Source organism: Phaseolus vulgaris, chromosome 3, assembly GCF_051622355.1.
Source record: "Phaseolus vulgaris cultivar YP4 chromosome 3, ASM5162235v1, whole genome shotgun sequence".
Classification (NCBI taxonomy): domain Eukaryota; kingdom Viridiplantae; phylum Streptophyta; class Magnoliopsida; order Fabales; family Fabaceae; genus Phaseolus; species Phaseolus vulgaris.
In genome coordinates this window covers 45178747-45199290 of record NC_143500.1, presented here as the reverse complement: position 1 = coordinate 45199290, position 20544 = coordinate 45178747, and the positions used below count along the sequence as shown (strand labels likewise).

Sequence of the window (20544 nt, the reverse complement as noted above, 5' to 3'; positions counted from 1 at the left end):
TAAAACATTGAAGTTATTTATGATAATAATGATTTCATATAATCTGATATAACTTAAGTTTCCATATTAAATATAATTAAGAAAAATGTTTTTCACATTTACAATTTTCACTATAATTATTAATTAAAATTACATGCACAAAATACAATTTATTTACAAATGTTACAAGCATTTAATTTAGCTTGAACTTGTATCTTTCATTTATGATTTTTTTTTAAAAATTCAGAAACTGTGAATATAAATAGTGATTTCTTTGAAGTAGTGATTTGCTCAATTTTAAAATAAGAAAATAATTTACCATCTCAAGAAATATGAAATCAAATTACATAATTTTAGAAAAGAAAAACTTTATATGGATCACAAATTAATTGTTGAGAGTTGTGACTTCAATGTTGAAATATCATTTCATTAATGACATTAACTTGATTATAAACATTAGTAATTTGAACCCTATAACTCACATGGTTAAAGAGTAATGTGTACATGCTTTCAAATATCTGAATTGGATTCAAAATGTTCTGTAAGGGAAGAATCAGGTTAGTTGAAGTTTTTTATTATGTCCTATTTTACTCCATACAAATTAGTGATATCAACAAATTTCAATGATGAACTCTCTATTAAGAATGATAATGATTTTGACCAGTTCATAACTATGTTAGGAAGAATATAAAAGTTTGAGATATTATTTTAAAAAATATTCCCCTATTAAACAATCTTGAGATGTGGACAAATAAAATTATAAAAGTCATAAAAAAAATATTGAGAGGTCATCCTATGATTTGATTGATTTTATGAAATAGTTAATTTTTTTTTAGAAAACAAAGAAATTATACATAAAAAAAGTGTTTTAAGAAATACAATTTTGAATAATAAAAGGTGAGAAATAATTATTCAACTCATTGTGAACCAAAAAGGAAGATCATAATTTATTTCAGTCTGCACTTTAAATCTGTCTTTAGAAATGCAAATTTCTCTTCATGAAGAAACCATCTTAAAATTCCTACATTTGTTTTTGTATTTTAATATATTTTTTAAAAAATAATTTCTTATTTTATAATATTTCATGACAATAATATTATTAAAAGTGAGAAACATGTGATTCAAAAGATACTACTTATCCATTCAATATCTTTTTATGTATTCAAAATACATTAATTCTGATATATTAATTTTGTTAATATATTTTAAAATATCAAAATCAATATATTTTAAATGCATAGTAGAAAGATAACACAACATTCTTTAAAAAAAACTTTCAAATCCTTAATATCTTAAAATCATTTATCTTATTTATTTGATAAATAATTTTCAATACTTTGATTTAAGGATTGAAATAAAAAATATATATTGATTTTTTTATAATTACAAGGTATTAAATAATAATTTTAATTTTAATATTTTGTTTATATTTTCAAACAGATATTTTTATTTATTATAACAAATTTACGACTTCTACTACTGAGAATTCATGATATTAAATATCAAATTTGAAAGTAAAAGTAAAATAAAAAAGCTTAAATAAAAAATTACCTATTATATTCAACAATGAGGTCTTTAAATAATGTGATTTATGATGAGATATTTTAAATTTTATCTTATTTATCATATTTTAATGTGCTTTATCGTTATATATTTTAAAATTTATAATAATTATATATTAAATATAATTTATAAGATTGAATTATTTTTAACCCATCGTATTTTAATAGTTTTATTTTTCACAATGTTCTTATTTTATTAGTTATCTAATTATTAATTTTATAATTTCATCATATAATTAATCTGAATTGATTCAGTTATTTGTTATGCGTACAACGCGCAGTCAAACTAGTACATGATAAAAACAAAACACTCTTGAAATCTTTTTAGTTAAGAAATAAACGGTCAAGGAATGAGTATGATTACAAATTTTAAATATAGTTTGAATGAAAACAAAGGGATGAAAGTCTAACTTTAGTTATAAAGAAAGATGGTGAATTCTACAGGTGGATCTTATAAAGTATTTTCATGATAATTGTAGGGAAAGAGAGAAGTTTATAAAAAATTGTCAATCATACCCATATAAAAAATAAAAAAACTAAAAAAATAATTTTCATAATATTTTTTTATTTTTTTTTTTAAATTAAATATTTTTATTTATTCATTTTCTTCTATTCCTACGCTTCTCTTCTACCAAACAACTGTATTAATTAAATAAAATAAAACAACGCTGACGTTTGATACTTGAGAAGTTTCAAGAAATTCCCTCCTAAAAAAGAAATAAAAACCCAATTGTTATGTTTCAGCGGGTAAAAGACGAATGCGCGTTCCCGAATATCAAAACGGCAGCGTTGGGTATGTCGTAGACAGTGAACACTACAAAATATAAGGGTCATTTAATATACGATTTCAGATAATAGCTATTTCCATATTTGCATATTCACAGACCTTTGAATTGTTGATTTCTGGAATCCCTTTGTTCTGTTGTTCTGACAGTGTCTGAGGTAGATTCAGATTCAGATGTCCTAAAGCACCTCACATGGCCACCACAAGGTCACCTAATAATTCTTTCGAGGAAGGCGCCGATCCGACGCCGTTCCTCGGCACTTCTTCCGATGACTCTACCTCCGGCCGCCGTCTCCTCCGCCGCCCGAGCCTCCGCGAGGCGGCGCGCTTCCTGCGGCAGGCGAGCGGCCGCCGCTTGATGCGCGAGCCGTCGATGGTGGTGCGGGAGGCGGCGGCGGAACAATTGGAAGAAAGACAGAGCGATTGGGCCTATTCGAAGCCCGTGGTAGTCTTGGATATTCTCTGGAACTTCGCGTTCGTCGTAGCGGCCGCCACCGTCTTGATTCTCGGTCGCAACGAGAATCCGAATATGCCTCTGAGATTGTGGATTGTAGGCTACGCTATGCAGTGCGTTCTTCACGTCGCGTGCGTCTGCGTTGAGTACCGGAGGCGCCAGCGCCGCCGTGAACAGTCCAGCCTCGCCGTCGCTGTTGGTGGCAGCGGGGATTTGAGTTCGGCTTCAATGGAAGGCTCTAGACACTACGTGGCGTTGCCGCAGCTCGAGGACGACGGTATAAGGTAAATTTCTAAACAGTAACTATGCGTCTGGGATTTTAATTTATGAGTACTTTTGCCTTTTTTTTTCTTTTCAGTTTTTATGTATTTATTACGGTAGCGCTGGACTATAATGAATTGAGTTTGCCAAATGAGAGGAACCAGCATGCTTTTAAGTGTTTGCTTGTAACTGAAAGTCCATTTAACTAATTTAAGTTTCATGATATAGGCGGTTTCTTTGCTGTATTGTTGGGATGTGCGTGTGTTAATCGGAAACTCCGCCAAACCTTCAGTTCATGCTTCAGAGAACCCGTGGGGAGATTTTGGGTTCTAAGTTGCTTAGTTAAAAAAGAATTTTTCAGTTCAAAATATATATATGTTCTGATTTTCTGACTTTTTGTTGTACTCTTGGATCTCTAAAATCTCTCTCAAACTGCTTTGAGCGACTGAAATGAATGTTGTAACTTTGTACGAATCGATGATATAAAAGGCTGTCTCATTTGATAATTGGATGAATTATTAGATACTAAAGTTATTTTTATTCACTCTCTTAAAACACGGGTGTAAATGTGTAGGTTGTATGTACAGACAAATTAGTAACAAAAGATATTTGAACCACAACCAGTATGGTGGCTAAGTCTAGACATCTAAATGATGGATGATTAGGGGAAAATTCTCTATTGGCCTGATATACTTTCCAGCAAGGTTATATGTGGGTCAGTTTGTTGCAGTTTTTCTTTTGCATTTTCTATGTGTCTGTTTCATCTCTTCAAAATAATTAGAAGCTAAGGGTTGAAACAATGATACAATATGTCCAATCTTTATGAGATCGGGAAATTAGTACCATCAATCAATTATTGATTCATTCGTCATTTTTTATTTAATATTATGAGTTTTTATTTTTTCCAAACAGTATGGCCAAGCATTTGGAATCAGCCAACACAATGTTTTCATTCATTTGGTGGGTTGTTGGATTCTATTGGATATCAGCTGACAATGAAGGTTTGGTCCAAGATTCTCCTCTGCTTTACTGGTTTGTTTCTCTCTCTCTCTCTCTCCCTCTCTGTATCTGACTCTTCTGTGCTTGTGTAACTTGTTCATATGTCTCTTTGTCGTTTATTTTCCTTTTTCGGGAAACCTATGGTTATTTTAACTAATTACCTTTGACGAATTCTACTTGCTTTGCAGGTTATGTATAGCCTTCCTGGGTTTTGATGTTTTCTTTGTCGTTTTCTGCATTGCACTAGCATGCATAATTGGTATAGCTGTTTGCTGTTGTCTTCCATGTATCATTGCACTCCTGTATGCAGTTGCAGACCAGGTACATCATAGTGTCATTACTGGTTCTTGTTTGTGTTGGTATGGATGTACGAATCTAGTAGTGCCTCAAGTGTTTGTTTCCTTAAATTTGCCTCTACTAATTAACATTTACCTACCGAGTCTTTAAAGAAAATTCATGATATTTATGGCTCCTAGTATTTGAGTTTTTGTATTTACCGAGGCTAAGTAAAATGGAAGGATGAATGACTATAGATTTGCTATTCAGTATAAAGAGACACATGCTAGCTTCTGGGATATGTTTTTTTGTAGATCAAACGGTGTTGGATTTGAATGAAAAGCTGTCTTGTACCAGCAAAATATGTGAAATCTTTAAATTTCATTATTGTTGCTAGTTGTGGTGTGACTTTAATAGGACTTTTAGTGTATCAGATTCTTAGCAGAAATTAGGAATGGAATGTGATTGGGATGGTTGAAGATTGATCTATTGTGCCTTGTATTCAGTCAGTCGCATTAATTGTTACAAAGGAAGTATTATGTTTGTTCTACTGTATAAGGTGAATAACCTAGGCTAAACCATAATATCTTGATAATGCTATTTGACTTTCTGAGGGAGCTAGCACCTGTAGCAAATCAGAAGCGCTGATTGTCTCAGTTGTGTTTGCCTGATCTTCTAGACACTAATTTTTCTCTCTTTTACTTACTAAGCTCTGCCTTCTTTCTGAAGAAAATAAAAGAAAAAGTCTCGTGAATACATATATGATAAAAGGAAATGTTTTTCTATCATATAATAAATACAACAGGTAACCATTGAAGGAAGTTGTCTGGTCTTGCCATGTGGCTTATGAAAAATAGTTTCATGGTTTTGAATTAATGTTTAGTACAAAATGTACGAGAAAAATTGTGGTGAACTCTGAAACTTGTTATGTAGACACAAAAGTGTCTTTTGATGAGGTGGAACTAATTTTGAGATACTTTGCATATGTATGATATGAAAGGTGATATGATCAATTGTGATTAGTTAAAGGTAAAGTTCATTTTTACCTTGCAGAATGGAGACAGTTAAATGAATGTGTCCCCGAGACATTTTAGGGTTCATGATGAGGTGAATTATAACATGATATACTTATAACAAAAATGGCACGTCCTGTATATTTTTGTTGAGATAACATATTTTATCCTGTGATTTGTGTGCTTCGTTCAGGTTGACATTGTTGCCTTCTAGGATTTGTGTTGTGATGAGTAAAATTTGTCATATGTTTTACTTTCCTACATCTTGGTGCATTGTGAATATATTATTGATTATTGAGTATTTAACTGTGAGATAATTGTGTAATCTAGTAATTGTACTGTTCCTTGCCTAATGTCTTTTTTCTCATTTGTTCGGGATTAAAAAAAAACAGGAAGGGGCATCAAAAGAAGACATTGAGCAATTGTCAAAATTCAAGTTCCAAAGAACCGAAACTAATGAGAAACTTGCTGGGAATACACAAGGAGCTGCTGGAGGGATAATGATGGAATGTGATACTGATTCTCCCATTGAACATGTTCTTTCTGATGAGGATGCGGTATGATGCTCATTTTTGTTATGCGTTGGCTTGGCCTTTTTCTTCCTTTGCCTCATTCTTTTTTTTGGTCTGTCTTTTTCAATATATTTCAAAGGGAAATCCATGTTTGTTCCAAACACTGGCCTTGTTATAAGCCATAGCACAGAGTCGTGTTTTCAACACATTCCCAGATTGGAGAATACATTTTGCATTTATTTTGGTGTGATTCGCCTTCCATCTCCTCCTTTTTGGCACGGCTTTTCAATCTAATTTTACGTTGGGAGGAAATTTAACAAAGTGGTTCCAGAAAATGGGAGATAATTTTCATGAGATCAGTAATTTGCTTTAGGAAAACTGATTGCACCCTCTGTTGTTGTGCTCTGCTAATCTGAATTTTTTTGGGTTGCAAACTGTAGGAATGTTGCATCTGTCTTTCTGCTTATGATGACGGGGTTGAACTTAGGCAACTTCCTTGTGGCCACCATTTTCACTGTTCCTGTGTGGACAAATGGCTGCATATCAATGCTACTTGCCCCCTCTGCAAGTACAATATCTTGAAAAGTACCAGTCATGGTCAAGACGAAGTTTAGGCAGAAAAGTTCTAGCAGGCATGCCGGGGAAATTGCATATCTTTTGGTTCACAGTATATTAGGCGCAACTTGTTTATATAATCCAATACAGGCCTTTATTGTAGTTGCTGCTTCATACTCTCGTAGTGATAGTTGTTTTGATTATTCTTCGTTTTGAGTGCTTCTTACTGGTTATGTATATCTGCTCATTGTATACCGTAAATAATTATTTTGAGGCAGTTTGGTTGTCATTTTTTTATTTTATTTTTTTATCATTAGTGTTCTTTGAGAGTATACTGCCTTTTGTAAACAAAAGTATGCCTCGGTGTACCGTTTGATCACAGTCGATTCAACCTTCCTCCTTCTTAGTCACTAATTTTCTGAATTCAAATTGAGGCTGTTCCAAGTGTCGGGTTTACCACTATCTCGATTGGTTGCTGATTCTATTGCTGAAGAACAATACCAAAATAATGAGTGGCTACAAGCTGAATACGAGGAATAACTTTTGGTTATTGAAAATTTGCAGCTCCTGTTTTTTGCTGAATCACATTACAGTTAAGAAGTTCCAATTATGGTTTCGGGTTCATCTGATATTGGTGGCTTCGTTGTAGTTTTACACATTTCAAAAGTAGTTCATTTAATATTCCAAATGTAGTTCACAATGTCTCACATTAATATTCCAAATGTAGTTCACAATGTCTCACATTCTGGGATAAATTCGAAGGGTTAGGCTTTGACATCTGATTTTATTATTGATGATGATGAATGGTTATGTATAATACGAGTTTCAGAATATCAACATGTTTGAATCATTTTGTTTTTGTGAAGAAAATTAACTCTAGTGTTCTATAAAAAAATGAAATTTTAGCGAACCATATATGATGAGTATATTTATTATTTTATGATTTAAATAAAGCGAGCTTTATATGAACTCACGCTTGAAAAAAAAATGTAGAGATTTCATAATATTCTATATGAAAAATTCTCACATGACACACTATTTATTTATATAATGATTTTTTACTGTAATAAATGATGGTTATAAATATAAAATATTAAATTTTTTAATGGTCAAGATTAAAAGATGTCTTGTGGAACTTTTAAAGTAATAATGTTGACTATTAAATTAAACTTTGATTATCTACATATGGTTTTATATATTCATTGTTCTTCATTTCCTATGAAGAAAAGTTCAGTAAATATACCAGCCATATACATACGTGACTGCAATCAAATACCTAAATATCCATACATTGGTGTCAAAATATACTTACACACACATACACGAATTTATCCTTTAAATTTTCCATTAGAACACTATTTTTAAATAAACTATTATAAGTTATGAACTATATATTTAAAATAAATATTTGTAATTATTATAGTTTATAAAATGTTTAAATTAATAAAATCTAAAATGTAATATTATATAAGTTATGAATGTAGTATTATATAAATATTTAAATAACTATATATTTATCTTCTATAATTTATTTCATACATTGATTAAAATATATTTATATAAAGTTATGAGTGTAAGGATTTTCTTGTGTCTATTAAACCTATATCCTAATTTGTTGACACTCTAACTCTCATCTTATAACCCCATTTCATTATTTTTTATATTCAATAATTTAACTTTATTTTAATTAAATAACTTAATTTTATATATTATTATTATTTATTATTTATGGTTGTTATAAGATTGTCAAATAGGAACACTGCTATCAAAAACATCTTATTAAATAGTGTGTAGTGTGTGGGTTGGTATATTTATTAGATTTATTAAATGAAACGTATGTGTGTGGTGGTAGCGTTGGAGTTAGTTGCAAACAATTATAATGTGTAGATGGGTGCTGAGTGTTTTTTATTTTTTAATACGAATTAGTTATCACGAAATTTAGAAAACACTTGTGTTTTAGTTAAAAAATAAATATATATTTAAAATTTATTATATTGTTACTTCTCAAAACTTAATTTATAAAATATATTTTAAAATAAAAATCCAAATATACACTACGAAAAACTTTTTTCTTCCTAAACCGGACTGAAATAAAAAATAGCTGATCCAACTCTTTGGTACGCGGATCACCTTCATTAATAGAAATTAATTTTAGAGACAAAAAAATAATTAGTTTATAGTGACAAAATTATATACCATTCTAGATACTATTTTTTTAAATAATTGATAGTTAAAACCTTAGTAACTAATTACATATCAATTTAGAAACAATTTAGTAATAATAGAAACTAATTTAGAAATCAAATTTTTTTTCATCTTTAAAATGATCTTTAATTTAATCAATATAACAACTAATGTGGTCTCTCAAATTAATTTTTATTTCATGATTTTCTTGTACTGATATGTTTCTATATCCTCTTATTTTATTTTATTTTATGCAACACATAACAAGATAGATGCTTCTTTTATATAAGTAAAAATCATAAAAAGATACCATTATTTTACAAAAATAAACATTTTTTAACACAAATTATACGTTAGATATATGATAAATATTTATATTGTAATATAAGATTACTTGAATTATTAGTATTTTTAAAAATTTAAAATTTAAATTTAAAAACAAAATAATAACTTATGTGAGACTTACTTTTCTTTTTACTAAAAATAATTATATTGTAATACAAGATCACTTTAGTAATCAGTATTTATAAAATGTTAAAATTTTAATTTAAAAAAAAAAACCTTATGTGAGACTTACTCTTTTGTTTACTAAAAATAATTTAAAAATTATAAAGGTTAAAATTCTAATTTGTAGAGTATATAATTAGCTATTTATAAAACTCGCAATTTTTTAAAACTTGTTTTCTTTTTTATTTTCTTTCCCTTCTTTTACTTTTTTTTTACATCAATTCTCATCTTTTTTCGCAATTAAATACTGCCAATAAATGATTGCAGAAAATAATTTTTGACTGATAATTTTTTTTATAGAACATGTTTATTATTATTATATAAATGTTCATTTTAGCCTTTTCTAGAATGTTTAGAGATTTTATAGGTTTTATGAGATAAAAAGATAGTTTTCTCAAGCTAAACCTTGTTTTTTTTTATGTTATTGTTGTGGAGGTGTCTCATATCATCCGCTAAAAAAACAATTAAATAAAAAAATAATAATTAGTTATTATATTAAATAAATTAAATATTATTTTTAAAACTAAAAATTATTGATATTTAAAGTGATTTCTATTATTAATAAAAATATATAAAATAGTTTTTAAATTGGTATCTAAATTAGTTATCAAGATTTTAGCTATTGATATTTTAGATTATAAATTAGTTTCTTAAAAAATAATAGAGACTAATTTAAAATATAAAGTAGTTTGTAGTTAAAATTTTGATAACTAATGATAATATACCAATTTATAATTTATTTTATAATTTTTTATTAATAATATAAATTACTTTAAATATTAATATTTTTTTAATTTATAAAATTATATTTAATTTAATCAATATAATAATTAAATATTTTGATCTCTAAAATTAGTTTTTAAGAAAGGCCTAATTATCATATAAAGAGAGTTAATAAGCTTCAATTTAGTTTTAGGAATATTTAGTCAAATTGAGATTTGATGGATTTTTGTGTAGATTCTTGACTGAGAATGTTAAATTGGTTTGGAGTAGTCGTTTTAAATTAGGACTAGTTGTTGAGAAAGTACATGATTAGATTAGATTTGTTTTGAATTTTTTAATCTTGTTAAAATTGGTAATAGTTGAGTTATGTCTTAAGATAATTTTTGTTTGAAATTAAATGGGGTTTTGATTGTTGAGATGGTTTGATGAGATGCAATGTATTGCTTTTGAGATTGCTTTTGAGATGTTATGGAACATGTTATAATAGGTATATTTGGTGATATTTTGATGCATGTTATAGATTTTATAGATTTTGCATAGTTTACTATTTTAATTTTCCTTAATCATTGGGAAAGTTGGTTAAGCTAACTACTTGAATTTGAAAGAGACATTAAGATGAAATCCTGGCAACAAACCTGAACAGAATTGACTGGGAAAGATATTTGGTCCACAACTACAAGCACAACGAGATCAAATTCAACATAAAACTAAGATTCTAGAGATTATGGTTAATAGTAAAACCATTATCACTATTTCAATGGTTGTCTACAATTGATTCTTGAGATGAAATTAACACCTTAAAAAAATGTGTTACTCCTGAGATCAAAGATCCATTTCTTGAGTTGCAAGAAAAAAAAAAACGAAAGAAAATCATATGAAATTAAGACAATTTTTTGGCAATAATCTATCTCTATATCATAACCTAGTCTTGAAAGAAACTCAGATTTCTATTTGCATGTAATATCTTCTCATGTTTCCATCTAAAGCTTAAAATATTGCTTTCACCTTAAATTGAAGTTTTTTTATGCGAATATATTATAGTATATTTGGAAAAATGCTAGAAATTACTCAGCGGTATTTAACTAATACATATTTTTGTGAACATGTCTTCAATAAACTTGAATCGTCAACACATAAGCAAACACATTTAATTCATGACTACTCTCAAAACAACGTAGTCAAACTCAGTAAAAAAGAGGGCTATAAGAGGGTGGGCTTAAAAGGTTGGTATTGAATTTGGGTTTCTACATTGGCACTCAATAAATCCAAGACTGTTTTTTTTCTGCACCTCCCTATATTCTTCTCTCACCTCCATCAATTTCTGTATTTCCAAAAATATTCCTGTAATATTATGGATTATGTAATCTGTAAGTTTTTTTTCCGAATTCGTAATTAACTTCTGGATTACATAATCTGAAAGCCTTTTTTCAAATGCATGATTAATTTTCAGAGATTATGTAATATGGAAGTCTTTTTTAGCTTTTGGATTATGTAATCCTGAAATCTTTTTTCAAATGTGTCTCCAGATTATATAATTCAGAAGCTGCTCTATAGGATGACACAAGAAGGATAAAAAGATATTTTCGCGTTTTGTATAGGGTGGCAGAAGAACCTAGGGAGGTGCAGGAAGAAACAGCCTAAATCCAATGTAAATTTGATTTTTTAAACCCTCTGTGATTTGGCAATTTCTTACTGCACCTCCATGTTTTCTCCATACACTTCCATAGAAGACTTGAAATGACAATTTTGTCATTTTTTTCATCTTTTTTATTGACACCTTTTTTTTTCAACTGTATTTTGAATCCTATAATTCAGAAGGTGTTTTATGGGTTTTGAATTCCAAACTTTAGAATTTAAAAAATAAAATTGTATTTTTTGGGTTTGAAAATACCTTCAAACATTATAATTCATAATCCAATTTTGAATTTTAGATGAACAGATTATATAATTAAAAAATGGAAAAAAAATCCTAAAGAAAGATAATTTTGGAATTGAGAGATTTATGAAGATTTTGGGAGAAAATATGGGAGTTAAACTAGTACTGAACTACGCATTTTTCTTTTAATTTGATTAAGAGTCGTAACTGAAAGCTAACACCATATATTTCATTTGATGAATTTGATTAAGTCATCCCATTTTACGTCCTCCAAATAAAAATATCATTTTGCAAATGATTATCATTTTTTTTTCTCAACCTACCAAACAGATACTCAAGTAAAAGCAAGCATTTGTTGCTTCTCACGAAACAATGTTTTAATATTAAAGTGTCATATCTTCAAAGAATAATGATATTTTGGTACTTTTATTTTTGGATAGAATTACTTTACAACTTGTTATAGTAATACGATAATATAAATGTTTAAATTAACAAAATAATTTTTAAATATTATATTATTATACTATTATAATGAGGTTATCAAGTAATTATATCCAAAACAAAGAGTGTAAAAAATACCAATTTTCATCTTCGAACATGCTATTATTTAAAATGCAGGTTCATATAATATGGTTGAATAGGTTGAGCTTGACATTTCGACTAACTTATATAATTTAACCTTCTTTTTATCAGCTATAATTTAACCTATTAACTCAATGTGGGTTGGATTGATTTAGTATTGTTTCTAACTCTTTAATCTATAATTTTTTTTCTTAAACTACATTTAATATTTATGTTGTTTATGATATCTCTTAAATATTTACTAGTTTTATAATAATTTTCTCTTTTCTTAATTACATCTTATTATAATTAATGTGATTGAAATGAAATCAAAGTGTTATGGATTGAAATGAAATTCAATGATTGTGATCGAAAATAGATCCATGTGTGATCTATATGAATGATGAAATTAGTATTGAAATTTTATATGAAAACATTTAAAGAAAAGTTTATAAATTATTGGTCTAATTTGTTCTTTTTGTATGAAGTATGTTATGAAATTTATTTGCACTAACTTATCCTTGCTTTTGTTGTTGGTGTGTTTGAACTGCGAGGATTGTACTACGTACACGAGCATATGACCATATAGGTACAGGAGAGCCTTAAAGACTTTAGAATTTTATTTTGAGCTATGAATTTGTAAATATTTATATTTCTATAGAAATATGTAGAACGTGTATTGTAATAGTTAAATGTATTTTTGGAGTGGTACAATGTTTACTTAATTTGTTTAATTATTATTTTTACTTAATTTTCTTTTCACTTATCTCTATTCAATGTGAGATTTTTGATTTTATTTACTTGTATAAATTCACAAATCTCTCTTACTCATATAACAATATATTTTTCTATTTATATAACATTATTTTTCATATACATGAATTCGATAAGTCTCGGATCATAAAATCAACCTATATTTAAGAGACATTGACACTATCTTTAACCCAACATCTTAAAAAAAAAAAATTTACAAAGTTTTTTTTTTCTTATATATTACTATCATATTTATCTTAAATTTTTTTTTCAAGAAACGTGAGACTCCTAACTCATCTCACTTATTAATAAGATTATAATCTAATAATTATTTAGAGTTTTACCCAAGGAAAGCGAATAGTGTTATGATTTTGTGATATGAAAAACAAACACTTGTATAAGAGAGGTGCATAATATTCAATTGAAAATGAAAAGGGAAAATTATTAAAGTATTCCCGGGCTCGCGCTAAATGTTGCGCGCACAATCCACAAAGACCGCTATTTTATTCCGGCAAAGTAATATGTTATTGTTAGGGGTAATTTCGTCTTCATCAGAAGTGTTTCTCACTTCAGAATATACCAATGATAATCTTTCTAAATTATTAAAAAACATAAAAAAATTCAACACCAATAATATATATATATATATATGATTTTTATGAAGTGAGACAGAGATGATTTGGACGTTAGAGATGCCAACTCTTGGGTTTAATATAAACATAAGTAAACAAACAGATATAAACAAAAAAAAACGTGTAACTACATAATTTAATGAATCCGAAGGACGTGTTGATGTTCCAGATGGGGTTGTTCTATAATGAACTTTTTAGGGTTTAGGATTTTTTACTTTTTCTTTTTTTTAGTTAAAATAATTTTTTTTATAATAAAAAAATCAATAAATATGAAACTTCAAGAGTTGTTCAATCTGTATAAAACCAACTTACCTGAGATTCAACCTAAAAGAATAAATACTAAAAAAATTATAAACAAATCATCATCTTATAAGAGAATAATAAATCTTAAATAATAAAAAAAATCTGAACGAACCTGGAATATAACATGATAACGACACTAATAGTAAGAATTTGACTAAATTGCAATTTTAATTTCATTTTTATTTCTAACAATTTCTTATTTCTCTATTTTTTATTTATTTTAATTAAATTAGTTCTTATGGTACCTTGAACTTGTCAAGGTTAGACATTTATTGTTAAAAAAATGTACTTCATTGGATTTGAACCCCTGGTCGATTTTCCTTTGCCAAATTTGTTGAGCATTGAGTTTGTAAGTGAGAAATCTAAAATCAGAAAGGGAAGTGTAAATAATAATCAATCATTGCTCACCTTCACAAAGCTCAAATCATTGCATATGAAATGAGAGAAACTTCCAAGTCATGATTGTTGAAATTTGAAAAGAGACCTTCCACCAACCTGCTAGCCATCTTAAAGCTTACTCAAGATCACCAAACAAGCATCCAAAAAGAAAATATGACCAGAAACCAAACTTAAAGGACGCATGTCAGCACCCTAACAAAAGATTGAAATGGATTTTGTTTCTAAATGAGACATGTAGCTAAATTTGTAGAGCTTAAGGCTTAACCTGCAACCACAAGAATTAGGTAGCTAGCAGCAGCTGGATGAAAAGAAAAGTGAGACTTATAACAGAAGCAAAGGCATTCCTTCCTCTCTACTCAACAAGATGCAAAGGACCACATAAGAACTGTTATTATCACCAAAATCTCACAACTATGAGAAGGATGTAATGTAACAGCAGTTTTCTCAAAGGAGAGAGTAAAGAAGCATTAAAAAAAATTAAGATGCCCCCAGATGTACTTCATTTTCGTCCTCTCCTATCACCTCTAGTTCAATTTTCTCCTTCACTCACATCTCCTGCACAAGAAAATCATATTTGTTGTGTTCACAAATATTGGCAAGGAAGGAAAGGGATGAATCTCACCAAAAAGAAACTCATTCCCATCCTTGTTTTCATCCTTTCAGTCATATCAATCCTCAGACTTCTGAGCCTCAATGTCAAGACTTCACCCTTTTCCACGGGGATATCTGCTTTGTTTCCAGCTCCTCAACACAATTGTTCTTCACCTTTGTCCACCTGCAACAAAATTGCATCACCTACTCCTGGATCCTCAGATCAGCCTAGAAAACCTCCCAACACCACAACCACCCTGACTGAGAAAGAATTCAAAGTTCTTTCAGATCTCATTGCTCTTAAATCCCCATGCAACCTCCTTATATTTGGATTTCAACCCCAGTACCTCATCCTCTCAAACATGAATGCTGCTGGTAGCACCATCTTTCTTGACGATGACCCTGATAAAATAAGCAAGGTAAGAATAAACTCCAACAACACTCAAATATACAGATTTGAGTATAACACGCCAACAAAAGCAGGTTACAAACTTCTCCAGCACGCAAGGCAGAACCCAGCTGCATGCGTGCCAAATCCTAGATTCCTTCAAAAATCAAAATGCAAGCTTGCATTGAAAAACTTGCCATTACAAGTGTATGAAAAGAACTGGGATGTCATGGTGGTAGATGGACCCAGTGGGGGTTCACCAGAATCACCTGGCAGGATGGGGTCCATTTACACTACTAGTGTTCTAGCAAGAGCAGGGAATACTTCAGATGTAATAGTACATGATGTAGATCGTATCATAGAGAAATGGTTTTCATGGGAGTTCTTGTGTGATGAGAATTTGTTGTATTCTAAAGGGAAGTTATGGCATTTCAGAATCAGAGGTCTCTCAAATTCCACAAGATTCTGCCCTGTTGAGGTAGGGAAATAGTATTAAATTTTTTTGTTACAAACATGGTATACAAAACTCACTAATCAATTAGCCTTTTTCACCCTAAACGTGCCACTGGATAAACTACATTTCAATTACAAACATGGTATACAAAATATACAATTAGTGGCTCAAATGATGATAAATGTGAGTCAAACACAGGTTATCTTAATAAACTTTCAAGTAACTGGTGATAATTTTCAGTATTTTGCATACTACGATGGACCATGCTGCCCCGAGGAAAACATGTTGCAAATCAATCCTATCTAACATTGTCAAAGAATCCAGCATTGAAAATCATGCTGGTTGACATAAACTCTAAATGATGAGTAACCGGACAAAAAATGTGCTGATAAACCATATAAAAGTTTCAAATTTGTTGCTTTTGCTTTTGAGTCATAACATTTTCCACTCACTGAATATAAGAGGTTTAGGAAGGATTCTGCAACTAACGGGCAACACAAGGATCATAAGATAGAAAATGCATCATCCATACAGAAACATCACCATTACACTCAATCTTCTCTGAACGGTACACGAGAGATTCAGAAAAAGTGTCAACTGTCAAGAATTTTTGCGTATAAGCACAAACGCCATGTTGCCACTGAATGCATAATTTGAACGGTTAGTACCTTTCTGAAAGCTTTGTATTGCTATAGGAATGGAAGCAAAAACAAAAATAAAAAGAGACAAGGGAAGAGGGGTAAGTGATGTTGGAAAACTGAGTGAGTAATTTCACAGACTTCTTAGTTTTAAATCTTAGGGTAAAAAATGGTGTCAAACCCACAATTGGATCTGTTGTTTGAACTCGTTGATAGAGTTTCGTAGACCTTGTTGATCTTGATTTTCTTGAGGAATTAGGTTTTCTCTTCTATTCTCAAAGTAGTAGTGTGATTCTCAACAAATAAAACTAGTGTTTATAGCAATGAAGGAAACATTACTGATTAAAATATTTGTTATCCAACAAAATCTAAAGATTAATAATTACTTGCAATCCAATACATTTACAATTAAAGATAAAGCTGAATAACTGGTAACTGTCTTCTTTTCGTAGCATTCTACCATCTAACATTTGATAGACATAATACAAGAAAACAGAAAAATATCAAAGGAAGTAAAAACAGATATAAAAGTACAAATATGCATTTCAAGAAGAAAACTACAATCCTTGATCATCAAAGACGTGCAGTTAGATACCTAAAATTTAGGCAAAACTTCAGATCCATTGTTCTTGCAACCAACCCAACCAATCAGGTGACATAACATAAAAAATTAAGAAAAAAGACACACGGGAAAAGGACCATATGAAGTTACCCACCAAGGAGTGCAGAAACTCGTGTATTCATATTTTGATGATTAACAGAAATACCTACCCACTATCACAAACACAAACAAAAAAAGACAAAGGAACTCACTGCTTTATTAGTGGGAGTAGGTGGTAACCTTCCTTTTTCGCCTTTAGCACCATGGAGAGAATCACTTCCATTGTCAATTGAAGGAGGTGATTTTGCAAAATGGGAATTGTACCTGCCGTCTTTAGGTCGGATACTACCGTTAATTCGGGATGAATATCCGAGTTCGTAATCAAGTCATTATTTGTCATAAAAGACAATCAAGAAAGAAAAAAAAGGGCTTAATCAACTAGTTCAAAACGCATAACAGTCTATTCAGGATATCATCTCATCACCCTATAAATATTTACTCTTTAGTAAATACAGATTTTTTATTTCGTATTCTTAATTCTTATACTATTAAATATATTATTTTTGTATTCCTAGTAACGTATGAACGGATAGTCTTTTCTAGGTGGTTCTTCCTAATTCAACTGAAAGCTTGTTATCCGAAGAATACACAATTTTTACCGAGTTACACTCTCCAGATTTATTTCCTGTAGAAATAGGAATAAACACTTGTGAATTCATCAATATTGCCATGGTTGAGAATGAATTGTCTTATAATTATAGAACTTTTAATTCGTATCAGAAATTAAAAAAAAATGTAATTGCTTTGGCCTAGCACTTGTTTCACTTGCTTATGTGAGTGTTTCTGGTTTTTTTTGTTTGGTTGTCTTCTGGTTATTTACGCAAGTTGTGCCCTCTTTCTTTCATCAATAATAATAGTTCATGTTTTCTCTCTTTTATCTTTTTCTTGTTTCTTTCTTTGCTTTTCTTCTTCTTTCTATTTTCCGTTTTTCTTGATATTTTTTTTACATGTTTTATATGTGCCAGTAATTACATATCAACATGCATCACAATTTTTCACCAATTCCAAATACTCCAAGAAATTGATAATGCACATCATTAAGAGAGTCCAACGAAAAAGTTGAAAACACTACTTTTTATTTTTAATAACAACTTCCTTTTTAGGGTCTCACACTTCACTTAAAAATAAACAAAATTTTGAAGAGCATTTTAAGTCTCCCATTCCATCAATAAAGGCCAAAAAAGTGACATATAAAAGTATGTATGAACTCAAAAAGCTCCCTAAATTCTTAGTAGGAAAAGGTAAGACTACAAAAACGGTTTTTTCAATAAACGAACAAGACCGAATTACTTCATAAAATAGTTCGATATAAATAAAGCTTTTTTAAGTAATAAAGTTTTTGTATTAAAAAAGGTTTCGGGTTTTTTGTTTGGTTTAGATGGGATATTCTTTTTGCGATTGAGGTTCGAATTATAATTTTTTTTGAATGTAATCAATTATTTTATAAAACTGGTTTTTTACAAAATGTATTGGCAAAAGTCAAAGTCTTTTTTATTATATAAATTCAAAATATAGTATATAAATAAAAGTGATTTTATAGGCTTAAAGTTATACTTAAATCATTTTATAATACAATATGACAGTTTATTTATTGAAGATGTTCTCCATATTAGACAGAATTCTCACTTAAAAAAATTGATTTTGTAGTATTATTTTCTAATATAATATTAGAATTAGGAGATGTATTAGAAAAAATTTAAAATTTTCAAAAACTGAAAATATTTTTTATTTTATAGGTATGAATTATAAGGATAAGTTAAACTTAAATCATTTCATAACAAAATAATTTATTTTTTTCACTTCTAAAGAAAGAATATGAAGGCTTAAGTGACATAGTGTATAATTACCTCACTTTAATTTATAATTCTAATATATTTAACATTTATAAACTTTTTAAAAAAAGAGAGACATTACATGTGGGTGATTTTATAAAAATAGGTTAAGTTTAAGAAGAGGGCAAACTAAACTTTTAAAGAATTTTAAAACATTTTGCAAATATTTACTATTGAATTAATGGATACTTTAAAAAAAAAATTGAGTTACAAGAAATATTATTTTCAATGTTATTTCTTTAATATTATGTAACCATGCAATATGAATTCAATTCAAATATGAATTTCTAAAATATATATATATATATATATATAAATATAAGAAACACCAATAATTATATTAATTTACACTTACAAGATACCTACATCCATTTGCTTAATCATCTTGATTAAACTAATCCACTAATTTTAAGATTTTACAAAGTATCCTACCAGAAAAATAAAAAATTACAACCACAAGATTTAATCCTAGAAAATCTCTTACAACCTCTTATGAACCGCTCTTAACAATCCTATTCAAGAACAATACAACTCAAAAGAAAAAAATTATGAGACAAGATCACTTGGATAACTTTCAACCTAAACTAGGAAGAAAATAAATAATGATGGTCATAAGTTGATTAATTCTATAATATTAATTCCATGATTATTATAGAAAAGCTCCAATGAAATATAATTTTTTTATAATGCAAAGCTTCCTGTTAAACTTTGAGTTAATTCATATTTTAAAAAAAGGAGTAGGAAATATAACTTTGTAGGCCTTCTATCAAAAACTATTTAACTAGCTAAAACAAAATTTTATGAAGTTCCATAAATTTTAAACAAATAAAATGATATTTTAGATAGTTAAAAGAATTTAAAAGTGTTATTTTAATAATTTTAAACTATTAAAATTTAATCGATTAAAACAACTAGAACTCCATTTTTTAAAATGCTAAAGTGATTTTAACAAACTAAAATAAATATTTAATCGATTAAATCTTTTAGCCTACTAACTCATCAAAATCAAGAATATTTTAGTCGATAATTTTTTTTAATCACTTAAAAATAACTTAATATTTAAAGAAAGTTCTAAACACTTCTCATAGACAATTTATTCAAAACTAATCATAATCAAGATGAAACAAATAAAACTTACTTATGAAATATCAAAATTACAACACAAAGACTTGATTGACTACAATATTAACTCTTCAATACACACATCATCAAATTCAAGTAGTAGTTGGGAGTATTAGATTAACTCAATCAATTATGCTTGAATCTTCAATCTCATCAAACTCTCTATAGTGTGTAATTATATATTAGTGATTAATTTAGAATATAAAATAGTTAGTATCTAAAACTTTGGTAACTAATGTTAGATATCAATTTAAAAACTATTTTTTTTAAATTTTTATTAATAATATAAACTATTTAGATACCAATAATTATTTAATTTATAAAATAATAATAATATCTAACTTAGTCAATATACTAACTAATTATTTTTTGTCTCTAAAATTAATTATTATTTAATGATTTTATTGTAGTGAGAATTAACTATAAATTATGTAAAGGATGTGTTAATTACATGTAAGCGATATTGTAAGAATTAAATTTATTATTCCAAATTATGGGAATACACCGTTGTTAATTATCCTAACA

The 20544-nt window shown here is 28.7% G+C and overlaps 2 protein-coding genes across 2 annotated transcripts; both read left to right on the top strand.

Moving 5' to 3' along the window:
* The first annotated feature begins 2281 nt into the window (after positions 1-2281).
* LOC137807974 (E3 ubiquitin-protein ligase At1g12760) lies at positions 2282-6809 on the top strand. The gene is made up of 5 exons (XM_068608855.2): positions 2282-3063; positions 3953-4072; positions 4228-4360; positions 5721-5885; positions 6281-6809. The coding sequence occupies exons 1-5, from the start codon at positions 2519-2521 to the stop codon at positions 6452-6454; spliced, it is 1137 nt and encodes a 378-aa protein (XP_068464956.2). The 5' UTR covers positions 2282-2518; the 3' UTR covers positions 6455-6809.
* Positions 6810-13267: 6458 nt separating this feature from the next.
* LOC137805659 (glucuronoxylan 4-O-methyltransferase-like protein (DUF579)) lies at positions 13268-15863 on the top strand. The gene has a single exon (XM_068605599.2). The coding sequence runs from the start codon at positions 14816-14818 to the stop codon at positions 15800-15802; it is 987 nt and encodes a 328-aa protein (XP_068461700.1). The 5' UTR covers positions 13268-14815; the 3' UTR covers positions 15803-15863.
* The last annotated feature ends 4681 nt before the right edge of the window (positions 15864-20544 follow it).